The sequence below is a fragment of the Ceratotherium simum genome, chromosome 14, assembly GCF_057802395.1.
Source record: "Ceratotherium simum simum isolate JZ-2026a chromosome 14, ASM5780239v1, whole genome shotgun sequence".
Classification (NCBI taxonomy): domain Eukaryota; kingdom Metazoa; phylum Chordata; class Mammalia; order Perissodactyla; family Rhinocerotidae; genus Ceratotherium; species Ceratotherium simum.
Window position 1 is genome coordinate 36092886 of NC_141913.1, and position 23588 is coordinate 36116473.

The 23588-nt window shown below is 48.2% G+C and overlaps 1 protein-coding gene across 5 annotated transcripts in view; it reads right to left on the reverse strand.

Annotated features, from left to right (window-relative positions):
* ST8SIA5 (ST8 alpha-N-acetyl-neuraminide alpha-2,8-sialyltransferase 5) overlaps positions 1 to 7926 on the reverse strand; it is a 71323-nt gene extending 63397 nt beyond the window's left edge. For 2 of the 5 annotated variants that reach the window (XR_015554318.1, XM_087439178.1), the window contains exon 1: positions 7079 to 7926. Coding sequence is in view for 4 of the 5 variants with exons in the window: in XM_087439178.1 (XP_087295304.1) it covers positions 7079 to 7209 (131 nt within the window). In the remaining variant the exon portion in view is untranslated. The remainder of the gene's footprint in view (positions 1 to 7078) is intronic. The other 3 variants (XM_087439179.1, XM_014781390.2, XM_004422506.3) reach the window with 3 other exon arrangements.
* Between the last annotated feature and the right edge of the window lie 15662 nt (positions 7927 to 23588).

Sequence of the window (23588 nt, forward strand, 5' to 3'; positions counted from 1 at the left end):
AGAATATATACAAATGGCCAATAATAAGCACACGAAAGGATGCTCTACATCATCAGTCATCAGGGAAACACAAAACCAAACCCACAATGAAGAACCACTTCAAAACCACTAAGATGACTATGATCAAAGACAGATAATAACGAGTATTTTCAAGGATGTGGTGAAATTGGAATCTTCATATGCTGCTGGAGAGAATGTAAAATGGTGTAACCATTTTGGAAAACAGTCTGGCAATTCCTCAAATGGTAAAACATCGATTTACCATATGACCCAGCAATTCCAATTGTAGGTATATACCCAAGAGAAATAAAAACGCATGTCCATACAAAAACTTGTATACAAATGTTCACAGCAGCTTCATTCATAATAGCAAAAATATGGAAAGAACCCAATTCCATCAGCTGAATAATGGATAAATAAAATGTGGTATATCCATAAATGGAACATTATTCATCAATAAAAAGAAATGAAGTACCGACACATGCTACAAGATGGATGATCCTCAAAAACAGTATGCTTAGTGAAAGATGCCAGTCACACAGGACCACATATTGTACGACTCCATTTACATGAAATGTCCAGAATAGACAAATCCATAGAGACAGAAAGTAGATTAGTGTATTTGTTCATCCCTAGAGCTGGGAGGAATAGGAGTACTAGTGGGTGATGGGTAAGGGGTACAGGGTTTCTTTTCGGGGGTAATAAAAATGTTCTAAAATTGTGGTGATGGATGCACAACTATGTGAATATACTAAAAGCCATTTAATTGTACACTTCAAATGGGTGAATTTTATGAATTTATGAATGGGTTGATTTTATGGGTGAACTATATTTCGATAAAGCTGTTTTAAAAAAAAATTAAGGGGCTGGCCTGGTGGCACAGCAGTTAAGTGTGTGCACTCCGCTTCGGCAGCCCAGGGTTTGCAGGTTCAGATCCTGGGCACGCACAGATGCACTGCTTGTCAAGCCATGCTGTGGTGGCATCCCATATAAAGTAGAGGAAGATGGGCATGGATGTTAGCCCAGGGCCAATCTTCCTCAGCAAAAGAGGGGAGGATTGGCATCAGATGTTAGCTCAGGGCTGATCTTCCTCACAATAAATAAATAAATAAATAAATAAATAAATAAATAAAAATTTTAAAAAATGAAGAAAGAAAAGATATCAGGATTAAGGCAAGGGTATTCACTATGACATTTTTATTGAACATTATATCAAAGATCCTAGCCAGTGCAACAAGACAAGAAAAATAAATTAAGGTATAAGGGTTGTAATGAAAGAAAGGAAAATGTCTAAGTAGAAATCCCAGAAGACTCTCCAGATAAATTATTATCATTATGTGCACTATCAAGGTTGCTGATTATAAAATCAATATACAAAAAAATCAAATTTATTTCTATATACTAGTACAAATGGTTAGAAAATATAATTTTTAAAACAATAGTCTTTACAATAGCAGTAAAAATTATGCAGCTAGAAATAAATCTAACGAAAATGTTCAAATTCTTTATGAAGAATCATAAAGCTCCATTGAAAGACATTAAAGGAGGACATAAAAGACCCTTGCCTATCTGGTCTTTCTCTGAGATTAAGTTTAAAAGGCAGAGTGAGACCAGATTATAAAAAAATCTACAATATCCTTTCCACCTTAAAAAAAAAAAAATTCCTGTTCCCTGCCCCTCTGTTAAAGTATAAGTATTTGAAGTCCTTAACACTCCAGGGATGTGAGCTTATGTGAAGATTTTAGCACTAACAAAGGGGATTTGGGGCAGTGGAGAGCTTAAAGGAAGAGGGGACAATTTCCATGCCCCTCATTCTAGAAAATCCTTCTTTTGACTCTGTCTCCATCATGCTCCCCAAAACTTCCCCTGCCTCTGCTGCCAAACCCAGGTTGGCCCTTTCCTACCTGATCCCTCTGCAGCGCATGTCACAGTTGACCACTCTCTGCCTGGCATTCTTGTGCCTTGGTTTCCTTAACGCCTCTCCCTCCTCGTTCCCCTCCACCTCTCCGCAGTCTCAGTTTCCAGAGCCAGCTCTCCTCTCTCAACCCCTTAGGTGCAGGCATCCCTCAGGGCTCTCTTTTGTGCCCCTGCCCCGTCGCCATCTTTCACTCTGCGCTCTCCTGGGTGATTTCATCCAACTCCAACAGACCAGTGTTTTTCTAACTCAGGGTTTCAACCCTAAATTAATTCACTGTTTGCCCTCAGAATATTTTCTTAACTTTTTTATGTGGCAAAATATGCACAACATAAAATTTACCATTTCAACCACTTTTAAGTGTACAGTTCAGTGGCATTAAGTACATCCACATTGTTGTGCAACCATCACCACCATCTATCTCCAAAACTTTTTCATCTTCCCTAACTGAAACTCTGTCCCCATTAAAAACTAACTCCCTATTCTCCCATCCCACCCCACCCCACCCCCAACTACTGGCAACCACCATTCTACTTCATCTCTATGAATTTGACCACTCTAGGCATCTCATATAAACGGAACCATACAATATTTCTTTTTTTCTGCCTGGCTTATTTCACTTAGCATAATGCCTTCAGGGTTCATCCAAGTCGTAGCATGCATCAGAATTTCCTTCCTTTTTAAGGCTGAATTTATTTTTTAAATGAAGTAGAACAGAAATTTTTTTAATGAAGTAGTATAGAAAATATTAAAGCACATTTCTCATAATAAGGCCAAATATTGTTTCACAAAATGTTTGTTTCAGATGGATGTGTATGTAAGTGCGTTCTAGATCCCTGGGTATAACATATTTCTTACTGTGGATAACAATCATAAAAGTTGGGAAAACACTGGTTTTGATGGCTGGTGACTCCAAAATCTCCATCGCTAGATGGCTTTTCTCCACCCGCAGTTCTGGAGCTCCTTTCCAACGAGCTGCTGGATAACTCCACGTGGATTGTCTTGAGTGTCTGAGCAGATCCAGACTCAAACTTGTTACCCTCTTTCCTCCAGACATGCTCCTTCTCATGTTTCCTACTTAGTTCTTCCTAACCCGGCCCTGCCCGCCTCACCCTGCCCCCAGCTATATAGCTGTAATACACAGGTTATGTGGAATTACTCAACTCTCTCCTGCACTTTTCAATTGTTGGTCCAGCTGGGTTTCATTCCCCTTCCTTCCACCTCCCCCTATGCCTATGGGTCATTCCCCTTTCCTTAAGACCCCCTCCAAATGCCTCCATGCACCTTGAGACATCCTGATTCACTATGGCTCCCTCCTCATCCTTAGTGTCCCTTTTCCACACCCCTAGTGTGACTTATGTATGTCTTATGTGCCTTTCTGTCTTTCCAATAGACTATGAGCACCAGGGGACCACAGACTGTGTCTGTCTTGCACACCATCGTCCTCAGCACATAGTGGGATGTTCAGCATATAATAAATCTCCATTAAGCATTTGTTCAATCAAGAACAGACATGGAAGCCAAGAAACATCAAGGGCAAACTTCACAGCTTTGTTTCTTGCTTTTTCCTCCTAATCCACAGACTGTGCACTATCTCCAGTAGAGACACTGACTAACAGAGGTGATTGCAAGATGGGTCCCCGGAGTTCTGACTGCTCCTGATGGGCCTTCTGGAAGTGCCCACTGTACAGCACGGGGAGAGGCCAGGGGCCCAAAGAAGAATGCACATTGACTCACATCCCCCACTTCCTCCTGGTGCCATCTGTCCCGAATTCTCACTGGAATAGCTTGCCATCTTTGTGCCCCTGAGCTCTTTGTGTGGTGGCAAACAATGAAGGCTTTGCTGAGTACATCAACCCAGCTCAGCACAGAAGCAGAGAATGGCAGCCCCTAGCTCTACAGTGGATCTCCCCCCGCCCAGGTTCTCCTCACTTCTGACCAGGCTATGACAATAGCCTCCCAGCCTCTCCTCGTCTCTAACCCTTCCTTACAAGGCCCAGATAACCTTCCTTCCTAGTGGCTTTTATCACGTCACTACCCTACTCAAGGACCATATGTGATGAACCTGTGATGCTGAACCAAGTTCGAACTGTCCTTCCCAAGCCATAATCCACAAAGCCCTTCACTGAAGCTACTGACCCAGCATTATATCTATCCCCTTCTTCCCTACATTCCCCCTTACACCAGTTGGATCCATTTCTTCGCTGTGTCTCTTCCAATTACTATCCCTGCATGTGCACACACACACACACACACACACACACCACCTTCAATCATTTCTTCATTATCCAATATTTATGGAGAACTTACTATGTACCAGGCACCATATTTGGTGCTCAGGGTGTACCTGGGAACAAAACAGTGAATCCTCCCTCATGGAGCTTTCAGTCTAGAGCAGGGCTCCTCCTCCTCAGCACTATTGCCACTTTGGGCGGCATCATCCTTCGTGGTTGGGGGCAGACTATGTCTCATAGCATCTTCAGCAGCATCCTTGGCCTCTTCCCACTAGATGCCAGAGTACTTTCCTCTCCGCAGTGTGACAACCAAAAATGTCTCCAGACTTTGCCCGGGGAGGGGGGCAACAACGCCCTCAAGGGAGCTTGTTACAAATCACCTGGGGAGCTTGTTAAAAAGGCAGGTTAGGGCCGGCCCCGTGGCTTAGCGGTTAAGTGCGTGCGCTCTGCTGCCGGCGGCCCGGGTTCGGATCCCGGGTGCGCACCGAGGCACCACTCCTCCAGCCATGCTGAGGCCGCGTCCCACATACAGCAACTAGACGGATGTGCAGCTATGACAGACAACTATGTACTGGGGCTTTGGGGGAAAAATAAATAAATAAAATCTTTAAAAAAAAAATAAAAAAAATAAAAAATAAAAAGGCAGGTTACTGGATCCCACCCCCAGAGGGGGGCCTAGGAATCTGCATTTTAATGGCCATGCAGGTGATTCTGATGGAGGCTGTCCCAGGACCTCTGCTTGAGGAACACTCAAGTGTTGAGTGTTTCTCGACAGGAGACAGACCAATAATCACATCAAGTCAGTACACAACAATTATGATATGTGTAGGAAACTTAGGTGAACAGGTGCTATGGGTGCACCAGTGTGGCAGCTACAGCCTGGTTCAGGGTCAGGGCGGGCTCCATGAAGAACTAACCAATGGTTAAGCCAAGTGCTGCAGCTGGGCAGGGTGATACACGGGAGAGGTGAGAGCAGGTGGTGGCACATCTCTGCCCTTCACTCCTGCCCTCTTCAGTTCTACATGTGCACTTTCCCTCCACCTCTCCAAATCTTAGCCTTCCTTCCAGGGCCCACTCAGGTTCCACCTCCTGCAGGCAGTCTTCCCTGACTACTCCAGCCCAGTGGTGCCTCCCTCCTCAGACATTTTAACACTTATTTCCTAACTATCTCACTTGTGGCCATTTTGTTTCCCCAAATAGACTTCAAGCCCCCTGAACATCTGGACCACATCATCTTCTTTACAGACCCCAGGGTGCCCTTCCAGGATCGGGTATATACAAGTTTTGCTTGCTTGACTGGATTAACTGAGTCTCTGGAGTGAGGCCTGCCAGGTGGCATATGAGATTTAAGGAATCAGGGTCTCTGTACAAGGGAGGATGGGAAACAACTGGTATGCCTGCTGAACTCCAGCCAGCTAGCCCAGGGAGGGCCGGCCAGAGCCAGCAGATAGTAGTTGAGCTGGCATTTGCCATGGACACTGATATTCTCCCGCTGTTACAAGGCAGCAGGGATCCTGAAGCCCCAGCAGCTCTGGGTAGGTGCCAGCAGGGGGCAAGAACCCAGAGCCACCCCACTGAGGAGCAAGTGCAGCAGGCGGAGGCTGGCCAGGCTGCAGCAGGCCGTGTGGGGCCCAGCCGTTCTTGCAGAGGGTCATCTCGGGGGCCACAGTAACCAAAAGAAGTGGCAAGCCCAGTGAGTTCCAGCAAGCCAGGGGACTCCCTAAAAATGTCCTTTAAAAGCTGCCAGCACCAGGCAGAGCTCATCAGCTGCCTTCAGCCAGGGAAGAATGCTGTCTGGGAAGGTCAGGAGCAGTGGCTGGCTGCAAACAAATGTCCCCAACACTGGGGAGCATGGCTGGCCTCATGCTCCCCAGCTCTGGGACATGGAGGGGAAACAGCCTAACTGCTTGGCTTTCTTCCTACAAGCAGGAGTCCCAGCAGCCATCCTCACCCTCCCACCTGGTGTGCGGCCCAGATTGGAGGCACGAACGACTCATATGGAACTCAAAGGATGAAAAGAGAACAAATGTTTCATTATTTGGAAGTTTGGAGAAGATGGGATGTTTATAAGGCCAGAGAGGAATTTTGTGTTCTAGCAGCCTGGGGTGAGGGGCCGTGAGCGTAGAGAGACAATAGCCCCAAAGAAAAAGCCTCCAGCATAAAGGAGTGGGGGCTCTTTCCAAAGAGGCCTTGGTATGGGAGTATCTTAGGGCACAGCTCTCCGCACGCCCTGAAACCAGGCGGAGGAACGCGAAGCGTTTCTCCTTAGCCAGCAGCGCGGGCAGAAGGAAACGGTTGGCATTTCAGTTTATTTTCCGCACACACAGGGGCTGAGGCGGTGCCCGAGTTTCTGAGTGACACCTCCTACTGCTCTTTCTCTTAATGGAGTTTGACCGTGCTTAGGGTGGGAGGAGAGCCCAACGAGGGGAGGGTTAACTTCTGTGGCAGCTCTGACCTGCGCAAGGATGAGAAAGAACCATCTGTTTCAGAAGGGATCCGGCTGTGAGTTTCACAGATCCGGTGGTTACGAGTTTATACGAATTCACTATCCCTACCGCATCGTCCTAGCCCACTATCACCCGCGCGTAACCCGACGCTCCTGAGGGAAAAATATGTTTTTCCCCCAAGAGCCCCGACAAAAGTTCAGGAATCACGAGGTAATCCTACCCGGGTTTGAGCCCTCCACCGCCAGGAGCCTCCCCTCCAACCAAATGGCCATGGCACTGTAGATTTGGGGGACACCGATCTGACCCCTGAGGCTGCTCGGGACATTCAAATGGATTTATGGGTCAGCCTGGCCCTCGGAATTCCAACCTGTCCCCCATTTTTCACAGCAGAACAAAGTTGTCGGGCCCCTCCGGCCCGCGCTGGGCAGGCGCTCTCCTCCGGCGGGCTCTGCGCACCCCCACCGGCGCTCGGACTTTCTTACCTCTTGATGTAGTTTCTGCCATACAGGATCTGTTGCAGCAAGGTCACCAACGCGAAGGCGCAGATGAAGATGAAGAGCAAAGTTCGGTTCCCCAACAAATCCCGGTTTGCCGAGGGGTCCGCGTAGCGCATCCTGGCGGCCGCTCGCGCACTGCGAGGCGCGGCGGGCGCCGGGCGCTGGGGGCCCCCCGCAATCACGCGCGGGGCTCCGGGGCCCCTGAGGGCGCGCGGCCAACCAGGCGCCTCTCCGCTCGGTCAGTCGGGTGGGGGACTTCGCCGGGCAAAGTTTGTGGCTGGTCCGGCAGGCGCAGGGAGCATCCGAGCGTCGCTGGCGCCGGGGCGGCGGGCACAGCGGGGCCGGCCGCAAGGAACCCGGCCGCGGCTCCGGGCCTATCCTCTGGATGCCTTTACCTCCGGGCGCCTGTGCCCGGCATCCGCCGATTTCCCTGCGGAGTGCCAACCAGGTGCCCCGAGACCGGGACGGCCCCTCCCGCCGAGGAGGCGGCCAATGGGGAGCGGGGCCCCGGCGCCGTCCGCCTGTGAGCCCAAGAGCGTCGCGCACCGCCCCCTGCGGTCGGGCTTCGGATCGCGGTCGCCCAGCGCGGTGCCCTGTCCGGGCGGGCCTCGTCCGATCCTCGGGCCCGCAGCGAGGGAGCGCGAAGGTTGGCCTTCAGTTCTGCAGATGGGAGGTGGGGGACAAAACACCAGGACAGTCTGGCTAATGACAAGAGGGCGGTGGAGAGGGGGAAGGGAGGAGTGGAAAACGCCGGGTTTGAACGTGGAATTAAAAAAGGAGGCAGGAAAGGGAAATCGCGGCTGCGGACCTGGGCTTGCTGGAGGGGAGTATTTGCATGCGGCGCGCAGGACACTGAGTCACTGCCGTGGCCGCGTCCTCGCGCTCTCCGGGAGATTTCTCCGGAGAAAGCGGAGCAAGGTCAGCCGGGCAGCCTTTCAAGGACGGCGCGCGCGGCTCCTGCATGCTGATGGCCTGCGAGGGTGCCTGCCCTCGCCCCGGGGGCCCAACCCTGCAGGAAGCAAATTCAGGGGCTCTCTGCCCCGGCCACAGGCCTCCTCCCCCTCCCCAACTGCAGCTCGCGGCTGTTCATCAAAGACCTTGTTGTCACCGAGACACTGGGACCTTGTCTCATCCTTGGACTCACTCGTAAATCTTAGGTCAGGCAGCTGGCCGCCTTCGGGTACCACAGTCCCACAAAGCTTTAGTAAGTCACTAAGTCTAGAAAGGTTTGTGCTTCAAGAGTGCACACCAGGGAATATAAACACAGAAAAGCAATGCCAAGGTCGTGCATCTTCAGAAGTCCTCACCCCTAGATGTGCTCTCCCTTTCCTCCAACTCCACCTCTCCTGCGCGGTATGCCCAAGGACAGCTCTGTCATCCTGACACGGCAATCTCCCCGAGCCTGGGGAGTCACGTGCCTGCAGCGTTCACCACTGAGCCCTCACGAGTCTAGGGCACCCCTTCCCAGGGCCCTCCAGCCATTCCAGGAGGTTCTTGAGTCAGGTCAGGGGTTCAACTCGGAACTTTAACAGAAACTCCAATCACACACAGCAAGAAAAAGAACTTTGATGGGGAAGCGCCCAGACTCCAATACGCTGGCCTTGACATTTTGCCCTTTGAACTGGAAAGACCAGAGAAGGCAAGGTTATATCTCATGATTAGGGTTCCACCAAAAACTTGAAATTTGTGTTAATTCATAAGGTGGATGTGGACCTTGTGCTATCTATAAAGAGTTTAGGTATCAAATAAATATTATCCACAAGGTCGCGGGTAGGCTTTTTAACCAATTAAAGAAATAACACATAAACATTTAGATGGCCCGTTGCCTAGCAAGATGTCTTTGGAACCGGAGATGTGGCTCTTTCTCCCATACATACAAGCAAGGCAGGCTTTCTGGGAGTGGGACCAGTGCCTGCCCCCCGCCCCCACCCTCGGCTTAATGTTCCACTCTTGCTGCCTTCCACTTCTTAATAATTTTTGAACAAGGAGGCCCTGCACTTCACTTTGAACTGGGTCACACAAATTATGTAGTGGGTCCTGCACACACGTCCAAGTTGACAGATACTAACTTTTCACCTAGTTGGCCCTCACCCGCAGAGATCTCGAGGTACCATCATCCTCACTCCAGGCATAACTTTCTTATCCTCCACCCTTGTCAGGTACCCACCCTGATAGCTGTCTTTGGATGCATACTTCCTCAGAAAAACAAAACGAATCTATTATAAAGTAATAAATCCAACTTATTGTACAAACATACAGCTTCCTGAGTTTTCACAAGCCGAACACACCAGTGTAACCAGCACACAAATCAAGAAACAAAAACATTATCAGCCCCTAAGACCCCTCTCCTGCTCCTTTCCAGTTACTGTGTACTGGAGAGTAACCAATATTCTGACCTCTAACAGCAAAGATCAGTTCCACCGATCTTGTCTTTTATACAAATGGAATCACTCATTATGTCTTCTTTCGTGTCTGATTTCTTTCGCTCACCATTGGTTGAGATTCAGGCATGCTGCTGTGCATGGTAGGCAGAATTCTAAGATGGCTCCCAAGATTCCTCATCCTCTCTTGTACACACACCACCTCCCAGTTATTCAATCGAACATTAATCTAGGGTGCTGCTGTAAAAGGATTCTGCAGTTGGAATTAAGGCCAAAATCAGGGCCGGCCCTGTGGCTTGGTGGTTAAGTGCGCGCGCTGCGATGCTGGTGGCCCGGGTTCGGATCCCGGGTGCGCATCGAGGCACCACTTCTCCGTTCATCCTGAGGCCGAGTCCCGCATACAGCAACTAGAAGGATGTGCAGCTACGACATACAACTATCCACTGGGGCTTTGGGGGGAAAAAATAAAATAAATAAAATCTTTAAAAAAAAAAAAAAAAAGGCCAAAATCAGTTGGCTTTAGGATAGGGAGACTGTTCTCAGTGGGCCTGATCACATGAGCCCTTAAAAGGGACTGGGATCTTCTTGGAGAAAGAGATTTGAAGTATGAGAGGGATTGACACCCGGGAAGTTCTTCATTGTTGGCTTTGAAGACAGAGGGGTCCACATAGCAAGAGATGCAGATGGCCCCTAGGAGCTGAGATTGGCTCCTGGCAGACAGGCAGCAAAGAAATGGGGGGCCTGAGTCCTCCAATCACACAAAAGACCTTGAATTCTGCCAATGACCTGAATGTACTTGGAAGAGGATCCCGAGCTCCAGTCACCTACACCTTAACTTTAGCCTGTGAGGGCCTCCACAGAGAACCCAGCTACACCGCGTGCAGATTTAAGACCTACACAACTGTCAGCTGGTAAGTGTGTGTTGTTTTGTGCTAAGTTGGTGGTAATTTATTTCACAGCGATAGAAAACTAATACCTTGCGTATTGTAGTTTAGATAGTGTATAGTTTATAGATACAGTTATAGTTTTTTCCATCTTATTGCTGTATAGTATGCCATTGTTGGTCTGTGACACAACTTAGTTATCTATTCTACTGTGGATGGACATCTGGGTAGCTGCTGCCAGGAACCTTCTAGTACATGTCTTTTGGTGAATGCATATCTGCTAGGTATTGGTATTCAGAAGTGAAACTGCTGAGTCATAGAGTGTACATATGTTCAGCTTTAACGACTACTGACAAATGGTTTTCCAAAGGGGTAAGTTATTTTTTCGGAGGTATTTTATTCAGACTTGCCATGACCTAATAAGGAATTGGTCCCCACCTTAGCTGACACTCATTAACTCGCTAATCTAAGCAAAAAAGCCCACTGAACCAAGAGCCAAAATAGTCAAGGGAAAATAACAGTTTTAAACCCTGGATACTGACTCTCCCCAGTGGCCAGGTCACCCGCATAGATTAGCAGTGAAGGCTGATGCTGACATTAGCCACAGTTAGAACTCTGTGGCAGTATTCTCTACGGGACATATTTGGATCACTTGATGCTCTGCAATGATCAGCCATAGTCCAGTGCACCTCTGCCAACACTGCTCTTTTAATCCTAATGGTGTTTTAAGTCTCACCATCCTCACAGCAAGTCAAAGAAGTATCTTTAACATACACACAAACAGAAGCATCTGTGGTGGAGTCAGAGATGGAAGATCTTGAAACTTGGAGGTCTGCAGTCCCTGCTGTTGCTATTAATATGGATCTAGGTTCCATTTTAAGCCGAATTTATATTCCGATTGCAGAACTGCAGCAAACACTCAGAAGGCCTTGCAAACGAAAGAGTCAACACATGGATAACTGATCACTCTGCCAGATTCAGTGAACACCATTTTTATATCCTAATTGCCAGGAATGGGGACAGCTGCATCATTGTTTAAAACACACACTCACGGGCAATTAAGCCAAGAACAAATGTCAACACTGGCACAATCTGCTAAACGACTGATAACTGATGGACGTTACTCATGCTGTGAGCATTGTCTCCACTAGAAAATGGAAAGATGCCTTTTTGAAAAAGACCTTAGAGGTTTCTACTGGTTTAAGAAAGCCGGGGTTGGGATCATACGGCACAACTGCAACCTGCCAGATTATGTAAGTGACATTCCACCCATGTGTTCGAGGAGTTTGTGATAAGTACATGCTGTTCTGGTGCCTCTTTATATTTGTGTCAACGAGGCAGGCTTCAAGAGGCTGATTCCTGGTTTGCGGACGTTCTGTCTGCGATGAGGGTGTCTTGCGGCCACTGAGCAGACATGCCCAGTGGTAACCTCATAATCCAGAGAGCCAGGGTTTGCACTGCGTGGTCAACCGCAGACGCTGGGCTCTACTTCATCAATCTTGTTTTCAGTAAATTATTATTATAGAATAGAACTATAATTTAAACCACTTGTTCTGTTCCCTTATGAAGTATGAGTTCTGTTCTAAATAACTTATTAATCTTGAATGTGGATATGAAGTCACCTTTTGGCCTTTACATCTCCAACCTGAGAAACCTCCTCCTTCTGTCTTATCACCACCTCCCAGGTACTTCTCTCCTGCATTTGCCCCAATTTACCCAGTTGGTTTCAAAGAGTATTATTATTATTATTATTAAGATTAATCCATAATGGTTTATGCATCCAATGCATTGCAGTGCAGAGAGATTCATTTCCACTTCGGGTATGTCATCTCCCACAGAAAGCCAGAAACGGCTCCACTGTTCCTAATAAGGTCACTCAGAACACATTTAGATGACATAGCGGCCAAAATGGACCTGGGATCTCCTTTGCTCACCTTAAAGGCCAGGCCCTGGGGTAGAAACACTGGGATCAGGCTCTGCCCTTTGAGGAAGAGCACTGATGAATTCAGCTGAGAAATGTTCATTTCCAATGCAGTGCAGGCCCCTAGACACGTTTTGTTGGTGGTCTGTATAATGCTAGGATTTCAAAAGAATGCGTTATATAAATAAAGCTGCTTAGAAATGTTTAATGTTCCTTGGATACCTGAGAAGAGAAAAGGGATGAGTATTCCACCATGATCGCCCACTTCTAAAGCACCAGGGGAGATGCCCAATCCTAATGCCATGGCCACAGCAAAGCATGTGTCATTTAACTGTTGTCCTAGGTTCTAAACGCTCCAGGCATTTGGTAGACGGGGGTGTCTATGTGCTAGGTATTACGTGACATGCCAGGGAGACGAGGATCAGCAGTTCATAGTCTGTGCCCTTACGGGAGTTTACAATGCACTGAGGAAGACAGACAATATCCTATATTAGAATAAGTGTGCCTCTAACCCAAATTGGGGGTGGCAGGGGTGGGGAGGTGGGCAGGGGGCAGAATAGCAAGGAAGGCGTCCAGAGGAGGCAGTATTTGCCCTGAATTGTGACAGATAGGGAGGGTCAGCCAGGGGAAGATGTGGGACGAGGGAGCAATGTGGGCAAAGGCTGGCAGCGGGGGACAGGGCACAGTCGGCTCAGTGTGGCAGGAGAGATGAGGGTGGCTGGGTGGGCAGAGCCAGAGCATAGGGAGCTGGGATTTTATCCATGGAACTATTGCAAGATTTTAAGTAGGGGAATGATATGATCAGATTTGCATTTTAGACAAATCAGTCTGTGGGCTGGTGGAGAAGTGTTTGAGGAGAAATGCCTGAAAGAGAATGGCTGTGACAGCTTATCTTCCTTTTCCCTGACAGCATCAGACCCCTCCCCACTGCCACAGTCCCCCACACAGACCCCATTGTTCTCTCATTATTGTACCAACTTGAGAAGGAATTCTCTGCCTCCTTCAAGGGGAGCAGGCAAGGGGTAGAGGCATAGGATTAATTACTGCTTTATGAAAGCTGTCACTGTATTAAGTGCTCCATCATCCAATTCATTCGATATTCATGGAAATCGGTTGAGCGTGGTCAGGGCTGGCCCACTGCACACTGGTACTGTTGCAGGGCTTGTCTCTGGTACACTCTTTTTGCTGCTTTCTGGGGTTCTCTCTGGTCCACAGGTTCCTAGTGCAAAAACACTCTCTTCCTCCTCCCTTTTAAAACCCTGCTCTTGGGAAAGGCTCTGATAGCTTTCATTTATATCCTAGTGTTCCTGATGGAAAAACATTTAACCTGACACATCATCTGTGCCTGTAATAAAGGTGATGTCCCATTAGAACTGCATTCAGAGCAGTGTAAAGGAACCTACAGGTGACCGTCACCCTAACCACATCCTCAAACATTTCCAATGCAAGCTAATGGGGAGTGGTTTTCTGGTGGAACACATATCTGATATGATAATAAGAATTAGTGGAAATAGGATTTCTTTTAAAGAATATTTCTTGTCATCCAATGATGTTAATACTTATATACGTAAAACAACAGGATTGATGTATTCTGTCTGAACACCCAGACAATAGATCATCGTCCACAAGTGTAGTCACCAATATGGCAGCCTAGCCTTGCTATGTTGTGGGTTTGCCCAGACTGTCCTTCCTTACAGGCCAAGTAGACAGTGCTGTACACCAGGGGTCAGCAAACTTTTCCTGAAAGGGCCAGACAGTAAATTCTGTAGGCTTTGTGGGCCATATAATTTTGGTTGCATACAACTCTGTTGTTGCGACGTGAGAGTACAAATAATACAGAAACGAATGGGCGTGACCAGAGTTGGCCCACGAGCTGTAGTTTGCTGCCCCTGGTCCATACAGGGAGATATGTGAGATATGCAGAGCCCCATGCACAAAGTCCTACCCCACTGACCTAAAGAATCACCGTAAAAGGCATTCCCCTGTGTTCAGACATTATGTCTACAAAGGCCTGATAAATTATAACGTTAATCCCTTATCCACTGTCAACATGTTAGCACATATTCATTTATCCTTGAAGTGCAGCCTGGAGATGACAGAATGACATTTCCATGCATAAAGTACCAGCCGTCTCATAAATACATGCTCCTGGTCACCAGGAAGTACCGAGCACGACTATGGGTTGCTTGGTGAGACTCCATCTTACTTCCAGAAACAACAAATTCTTGTTTCTGAAGGTCAGTGTATCAATTAAGACCTTTCAACTAAAGTAATAGGAACCACAGAGAAATTTATTATCCCACATATCAAAAAATCTAGAGGTAGAATGGGCTCCACAAGTGGCTAATCAGTATTTCTAGAACCCAGGTTCTTTCCGTCCTCTGCTCTGCCATCTAAAGTACAGCCTTCTTCCTAAGAGTGGCTGTACTCATGGTCATACGATGGCTGCCAGCAGTAATTGGGACAATAGCAGGACAAAGAGAGACTCTCCTCCAACCTGGAACCAATAATAATCACCAGAGGGATGCCATGCATTGACTGGCTTACGCCTGGGTCCCTGAACCAATCACTGACAAGGGGATGGTATTATCATAGTTGGCTTAGTCTACTAAGAACCCTCCCCAGGAGCTGGGGTCAATTCCAGGAACCACACTGCTGCTACACAGATGGAGATGGAATGGATGTTGGAGAGTCAACCCCCATGCTACTATTATCAAGAGCAGCATTTTTTTTCCACCTATGTTTCCCCTTTCCTCCTTTTTTTTTTGTGAGGAAGATCAGACCTGAGCTAACATCCATGCCAATCCTCCTCTTTTTGCTGAGGAAGACTGGCCCTGGGCTAACATCCGTGCCTATCTTCTTCCACTTTATATGGGACACCGCCACAGCATGGCCTGACAAGCTGTGCATCGGTGCACCCGGGATCCAAACCTGGGCCACCAGCAGCGGAGCGCACGCACTTAACAGCTATGCCACAGGGCAGGCCCCTCCCCTCTCTTCCTTTTAATGCAACACTGTTCCTGTGATCAAGTAGTGTTGATGGCAGAGAAACGAGAGAGTGGGGAGATGTGCCCCTTCAACATTTCAGAACCTTGTACAATATCACCCATGTCCCTGTCTCCTGCCCATCCTGCCAAACACACACACACACGCACACGTTACTCGTTGACTGGTGCTAGCACCTATGACTGTAATCACCAAGCTCATAGTAAAAGAAAGAAGCCAGGCAACAGGTCAGCCAACTTACGAGTATGGGAACAGATTATGTTTGATGTCTGAACACCTTGGTGTTTGGCTGCAAAGGCTGTGACAGGTTGGAGAAAGTGGCTGCCAGTGTCCTGGAATGTGGGAGGTGCTGTAGGATGGCAGGAAAGAGCTTGGGACAGGAAGTCACAAGGAGAATGCTTTAGGTCACAGCTCTGCAAGTTCAGGAAAGACCCCTACCTTCTCTAACCCATTGGTGTCCTCACATGTAAAGTGAAAAACGTAACACCTATCCCTCAAAGTAGGAGTTTGTGAAGATTAAACGCAAAAAATCTAAGAGCATTTTGTAAACTATAAAGCTCTACAACTCTAAGGTAGACAGCATTTTTCCCTATGGCCTGAGATAGAGGGAGAGACTTCGCAAATGGTGGGTCTCAACACATTGGCGAAGGTGGGCAAGTGTCCTCAGTGGCTTCCCTCTTCCCTCATCAGCACTTGGCTGCTCCAAGTGCCCAGGACTGTCTGGCCATGACTCTCCAGCATCCCCACCGAAGCCCAGACCAGGATCTGCCCCCTTCACCCTCCTCCCACCAAAACTTACCCATCTTGACTCTCCCTCTCTCATCTCCTCAATTCACGTCTGAAGTTAACCTGAGGAAGTATGGAGTGGTGGAAAGAGCACAGTTCCAAGAGTCAGAAACCTGAATTCTAGGTCCAGCTGTGCCACTAACTGGCCATCTGAATTCAGGCTTCATTAACCTATTGGTAACCTTGGACTTTTAGCCTATAAAATAAGAGAGCTGTGGTTCTTAAAACCTCTTCCAGCATCAAAACCCTGGCTTCAAAGCAAAAGGTTGCCCTGTGTCCTCCGTCCTCCCCTCATGCCTCTCCTCAGCCTAAATGGCAGCCCCCAAGCACCATCATGTAAGGGCTTGCTGAAGCATAGTTTGAAAAACACTGGGTTAAATGATCCCGCAAAGTCCCATTCATCTTTAAAATTCTCCAGCTCAGTCTCTATTTCTAAGATAAACGACTTAATGCTAATGTGAGAGGTAACATAATATAGTACCCCTACCTAGAATCATTTCTATTTGAGTAGGAATTCTCATAGCTGTATAATCTTATGAATTAATATATAAAGATGGAATTTCAGGCACCATGTATGTGAAAGAGGTAGCTGGGAGACTCTCTGGATCCCCTAAAATCATATGACTTGGATTATCCATTCAGCTTTCAGATAGGGCCTAATCTTTTGAAGTGGCTAATGGCATTTTGCAGGATGGTGAGTGACCCCTTGGCTTCCCAATTTGGGGCCTGTCAAAGGTGGGTTTCCATCAGATCCTTGGTTAACCATGAGGCCCAAGGAGGACAAGGAAAGGCCATCATAACTTTCATGGGGGGAATATGAGTTAGAATGAGGTTCAGCTCTGAGGGACAGAAATCCCCAAAATAACAAAACTTAATAAAGATACACATTTTTTTTTCTGTTATATAATGGACATTCAGAGGTAAGCCTCTCCAAGGCTAGGAGAGTGGCTCCATTCAAAAAAGTCGTTGAAGATCCAGGCTCCTTCTAGCTCTTTACTGTAATATTCCAAGGGTAGCTCTTGTCCTCACATTCCAAGGTGGACACTAAAGCTCCAGCCATCATATCTAATGTCCAGTTAACAAGATGGAAGAAGAGATAAAGAAAGGTGAATCTTTCTCCCTTTAAGGACATTCCTCAAAGTCTCACATAACACTTCTGGTTACATCTCATTGGCTAACCCGAGTCACACAGTCAACCTAGATGCAAGGGAGGCTGGAAAAAAGTCTTCTAGCTGTGCAGGAGAAGGAAGGAGGACCTCTGATCAACAGCGGGTTCCGTGTCAGGAGCTAGTCAGCCACAAGGAGGGCTCAACAATTCCCAGAATTTCCGTTCTGGGATCCATACGTTGACCCAGACTCTTGGGAATTTTACCCAGACATCTTCAGCTTCTTAAACATAACTTTTAATGTGATTTGAATAGAGGCAGATGAGAGCTGCATAAGTAATAGTGAGTATGAACTTTAAAGATACGTTTGTACTCAATCACTGTATGCTACAAAGTTCCTATTTTCTTTTTAACCTTTTTAAAAAGTATAACATATGTACAGAAAAGTGCACAAAGCATGGTGTACAGTTCCATGAATTATCACGAAGTGAAGACACCCACGTAATTACCACTAAGAAAAAAAGAAAGAAAGAAACCCACCAGCCCAGAACCCACCCTGTGCTCCTCCCAATCTAATGTGCCCATCTGGAAGCCTTCTGTGCTCCACTTTTCTTCCCAACTCTGTCCTAGCCCCATCTTCTCTTCTGCTCACTTCCCAGGCCTCTACAATACCCCGGGGGTGGGTGTGGGGGTGGTGATTTTTTGAGGCTGTTTTGCCCTCTGGTACAAACAGCATGACCTTTGGAGCCATACTTACCAAGATCTGGATCTCAGCTCCTCTGCTCACTGGCTCCATGACTCTGGGCAAGAGATGTAACCTAATACCTAACCAAGCACTGTCCTGAGGGGCAAACCCACTGGTTCTTGTACTTCCCACAGTACCCGCAGCCTGCTGGGTGCTCCATACATGGTGGCTCATGTGACAGTCACTGCATTTTCACTTTTATCCTTTTGGTTGGGCCTTTTGAAAGCTCCATGAGGCAACACTCATTGTTCCCACTCACAGATGGACTCCGTGATGCCCACTGAGGTGAAATGACTTGCCCAGCATCACGCAGTGGGGCCGCGACAGAGCGCACACTAGACCCTGGGCTCTGAGGCTGGGCCAGCGCATGACCCAGGGCTGTAGCCCTCCTGACCCAGAGGTGCTGAGACTGGGGCCCTGGGAGGCAGGGGTTCAGACCTGCCCATGGTCCCATGGCCACCCAGATGCTCGTTTGGCCCAGGGGTGCCTGGTTCTTTAACAGATTCACCGTCATCCTCACTAATACTTGTCTCAGCTTTGCCAGAAGGCTTCCTAAACAGATACACAAATGCCAACCTTATGACACCGGCTAATAAAAACTCCCTCAGCAGGATTGGGTTCTAGCAGTGCCTAATAATAACCGCAGGCACAAATGAATAAATAGCTGGCCATGCAGAGAGTGTGTGGGACCCTCCAGGACCAGATAGAATGTGGCACATTCAAGGGCAAGGCAGCGTCTGCAGCCAGTTCAGGGGCAGGGCCTGCTGCTGGCAAACAGGGCACCTGGCAGGAAGAGGAGGGCAGTGAACCAAAGTCAGGCCCCATCCTGGCCATGTCAGCAAAGCTGGGGCAGTTCATGCCATCATCCAACAAATACTATTGGACAATGACTCTGGTACAGGTACTGGGTGATACATGGGCATGTGTGGTTTGGGAGTTCAGAGGAAAACTCATCACCCGTTCCTAGGATGTTCAGACATTTCCTTATATTAGAAACGTAAGACTGACAAGCAAGTCACCCTAGGAGAGGAGGCCTAGGGATGCGTCCAGAGTGATGTACAGAGGACGAGGATGAGAGCCTTCCCTGAGATGCAGTTTGGCCAAGCCCTGTGGTTTCTCCTTGTCCACTCTGGAAGGCTCTCCTCATCGTCTGCCCTCCTCATCATGTTCAACCCTGTCACAGCTCCTTACATTTTCCACAAAGCTCTGTGAAATAGCAACATCAACCGTATTGAGTGCTTACTGTATGCTAGGCACTGTTCATGGTGCTTCTGCGCTGTTAATTCATTTAATCTTCCTAGTCTTATGAGTGGGAACTATTATTATACCCATACACTGAGGACACTGAGGCACAAAAGGTCAGTAACTTGTCTGAGGTGACACAGCTGGTAAGAGGAGGAAATGGGATCTGAACCCAGGCCGCCTGGTTCTGGAGCCCACTCTTCTTCTGCTTCAGCAGAAATCGAACTCATGCTGCAGGCTGCTGGTTCCCTAGCCTTCTGAGTTGTCTTCCAAGCCCTCAGAACCCCAGGCCTGGGGGCAGGGTGTGTGACTCAGTGTCTGGTACTGTGGCTCGCTGTCTCCCCCCTCACCTCACCTCCTGCCACCATGCTGGGGGGTTTGAACGTCCATCCAGAAGATGCAGCCGCCGGCCAGCCTCCCAGGCCTCACCTCCCCGTACGCGCTCGCAAGTCACTGCCTGGGTTCCCCCTGCCAACCCAGCCAGTCACCTGTTTAGTCCCTTCAGATGAGTTTCTTGACCTCTCTGAGCCTCAGTTTCTTTATTTATGAAATAGGCTAATAAACGAAACTACCTTCCAGAGTTATGGTGAGGACTGAGATTAGGCACCCAATTACTTAAAAAGGAGCCGGTTGCATAGGAAGTTTTTAGGAAATGTTAGCACTTACTATCACCACATCTTGTCAAGCACACCATAAAATCAGAAATTTCACTTTCTAACCACAACCTCCTGTTTTCCGTTCTTAAAGATCTTCTGTCCCCACTAGCCTACTCTGCTGTATTGTAGAGTCCCCATTCTCCAGTGTATTGGCCACATCCTGGCTTCTCGTCTTTTCCCACTTTGTTAAGACCCCACGGTCAATCACTTTACTGATATTCTTGTAATTACCCACAAGTTCCCCATACTGGGTCTGTGTCTGTAAACTGGGATTAGTTTCAGAGGCATATAATAGAAAACTCAAAATAACGGTTCTTAAAATCATTAGAGTTTCTCTCTCACATAAAAGAAATACAGAGGTAGTCAGCCCAGAGGTGGGATGGTGGCTCTAAGTGTATCAGGGATCCACGCTCCCCTTCTCTTGCTGTTCACTCATTTTTAGCACATTGTCTCACAGTCCAAGATGGCTGTTTGAGCTCCAGCCATGGTGTCTACATTCCAGACAGCACAATGGAGGAGGAAAGAACAAAAAGGAGAACACCAGCAGTCTATCCTATTCTGGAGCCTTCCCATCCAACGCCTTTCTCTTACATCTCCTCAGCCAGAACCTAGTCACATAGCCACACCTGGTGGCTGCTTACTTCCTGTCTCAAATGAAAAAAGGAAGAGGGGAGGACCTGTCTGGCCAATCCACAGCCAGTGATGACTTCGCCATCCACTTCTGCTTCCACGCTGTCCCCACTGCTAGAGAAAATAACTCAATCCTGTTGACAGGCAACTCTGCAGACTTGTGGCTTTCAGCCACTGAGCCCCTACACTCCTGGAGAAGGCCTTTTCCTCTCATTTGCATGTCCCGTGGCAATTATTCCAAGTATTTGATCACTTTCCTGAAACACTCTTCCCACCCCTGCTCCCTCACTCCCTCCCTCTCATCTGTCTTTAGACTATCCTTTCATTCCACTGAAGCTGCTCCAGCTCCAACCAGGGGGTGACTGCCATCCTGGTAAGACCAGACCTTCTCTCTTCCCTGAACCCCACAACAATACTCAGCAGAGAGCTGAGCACACAGTCAACAGAAATGAGCTGATGAGAGCTAAGATGCTGATAACTAACAGCTTAATCTACACACTGTCCCCAGATGATTCATTCTTAACCAGAGCCTTCAATGCTTCACTCCAAAGGAGGCAGCTAAGGGGAAATCGGAAGCCCCAGGCAGGCTGACTTGGGGTTGTTCGGGGACAGTAGCCCCCCAGCAATCTTTCCTCACAGCAGTTGACGGGCCTCAGACCAGGAGGCAATTCCCCCAGAAGAAAGCTCAGAATTGTTTGGCTCTATCAGCCCCGTCCCTCTATGACACTTACGCCAGTCCCCATGCTCAGTCCCCACTGGCACAGGGGCACTGGGCAGACCATCCGCCTCCAAAAAGAGGAAAAATGACTCAAGAGGGAATGCCAGTATTTCCCACATTAAGGGAACAGTGTCCATATCCTTACAAAAATGTCCCTTTGCATTCCTGGCTGTTTCTGAGGAACAGTCTGGGTGCAGATGTCCCTGGGTGTAGGACTGATTAAGGTAGCCACCCCACTCTTTGGTAAATAGAGGGGAAGCGAGAGAAGAGCTGGCATGCAAAGCCCACCAACCCCCTCCTGCACGAAGCCTAGAGTGGGGGGCTGCTCTCTGAGGGCTCATGCTGGTCCTCAGGCCCCCAGCGCCATCCACCCTCCTCTGCTCCCATTGGGACTATCGAGGACTTGGGTCAGGAAATCGCTCAGGAGCTGAGGGGTTCCTACTTAGTGTGAAAAGTCTAACTTAGAGGTAGCTATAAAAAGGAGCAAAAATAACAGATGTGCCTCTTCATCTGTCTTTATGTTCCCTGTTTCATTTATCACACGCATCTTGCAATAGCTACTCATTTTCACATTTTCCTCAGTCACTTCCTCCCTCCAACGTGAATTACTTAAAATAACAGCCGCCACTCAGGGTCAGCCTCGCAGCCATGCAGAGCAGGCAGCTGCTCCAGGACAAGGACTGTGCCCAGAAGAAGCCTCAGGTGACCCCTTCTCCCGTCACCATCCTCACAGACTCTCTAGCTTGTCAGCCACACCACGGCCTTTCCTCCCACAGCCAGAGGCGGCGCTGAGTGAATAGGCCTGGAAACTTTCCTGAGGACAAGGTTGGCTAGGAGAGCAGAAGAAAGCAGAACATAGGCCATCTAGCATGGAAGGAACCCCTCACCAGAGATAGGACCTGGGTTCTGATCCAATATATGCTGTCAGCATGCCGTGTGGCCATGGGCAAGTTGCTGCCCCTTTCTGGGTCTCAGACTCCTCATCTGTAAAATAAGGCTGTATGAAGGCCCTTCTCATCCTGGGTCCATCCCTGGAGCCTCTCCAACGTTCCTTCCTGCCTCCTAAATCTCCTCTCTATCCCTCACCAACTAGGCTTGCTGATGTCTTAGCTGCCTACTTATGTCATGTCTGGTCTATTGTCGTAGACTCTGGACTGTTCTTCCAGCCGCCCCTGTCAACCCCTACAGTTCGTTCTCCACACCGCCACCAGACTTCTTCTCAACACTGGTTTCATGTACTGTGTCAAATCCATTAGTCACTCTTCCAGCTTCATTCACAAAGATTTATTGGTCACCTGTATGTGCCAGGCACTGTCCTGGGAGCTCAGAATACAGCAATAAACCGTCAAGACTCGGTTCAATTGTCACCTCACCTGAAAAGCCTTCCCTCACTCCACTCCCTCATGCCCACCTGCAGGCTGAGCTCACAGCCTCCTCCTCTGCATGCAAGCTGCTCTACCTGACCAGACTGTGAGGTAGCTGAGAACAGGAACCCTTCTCTCCTTCATTGATGTATCACCAATGGGCATACCTAGGGAAGTTTCGGTCAGGTAATGTTTGCTGAGCGTGACGGCTAATTTTATGTGTCAAATTGGCTAGGCCACGGCACTCAGATATTTAATCAAACACTAGTCTAGATGTTTCAGTGAAGCTATTTTTTAGACGAGATTAACATTTAAATCAGTGGGGTCTGAGCAAAGCAGATTACCGTCCATAATGTGGGTGGGCCTCATCCAATCAGCTGAAGGCCCTAAGAGAAAAAAGGCTGATCTTCCCCGAGGAAGAGGGAATTCTACCTCCAGACTGCCTTCAGACTTGAGCTGCAACATCAACTCTTCCCTGGGTCTCCAGCCTGCTGGCCTACTCTGCAGATTTTGGACTTGCCAAGCCCCACAATCACAAGAGCCAATTCCTTAAACTTTCTCTTTCTCTCCATACACACACACACACACACACCCTATTGCTTCATCTCTGGAGAACCCTGACTAATGCACTGAGTAATTCTGTCCCCCCCCAACACCCACACTTATCTGATACCTGTGGCTAAAAAAGGTGTAGGAGGAAGAGGAAGAGAAATGGATAGCTTTTTCATACGCTTATTAGCCATTTGTGTGTGTGTGTGTGTGAGGAAGATTAGCCCTGAGCTAACATCCAATGCCAATCCGCCTCTTTTTGCTGAGGAAGATTGGCCCTGGGCTAACATCCGTGCCCATTTTCCTCCACTTTATGTGGGACACTGCCACAGCATGGCTTGACGAGCGGTGCGTTGGTGCGCACCCAGGATCCGAACCCCAGGCTGCCAAAGCAGAGCGTGCGCACTTAACCGCTAGCCACCGGGCCAGCCCTTTATTAGCCATTTTTATATCTTCCTTTATGAAGAGCCTGTTGAAGTCTTTTGCTCTTTTCATAATGCTGTTATT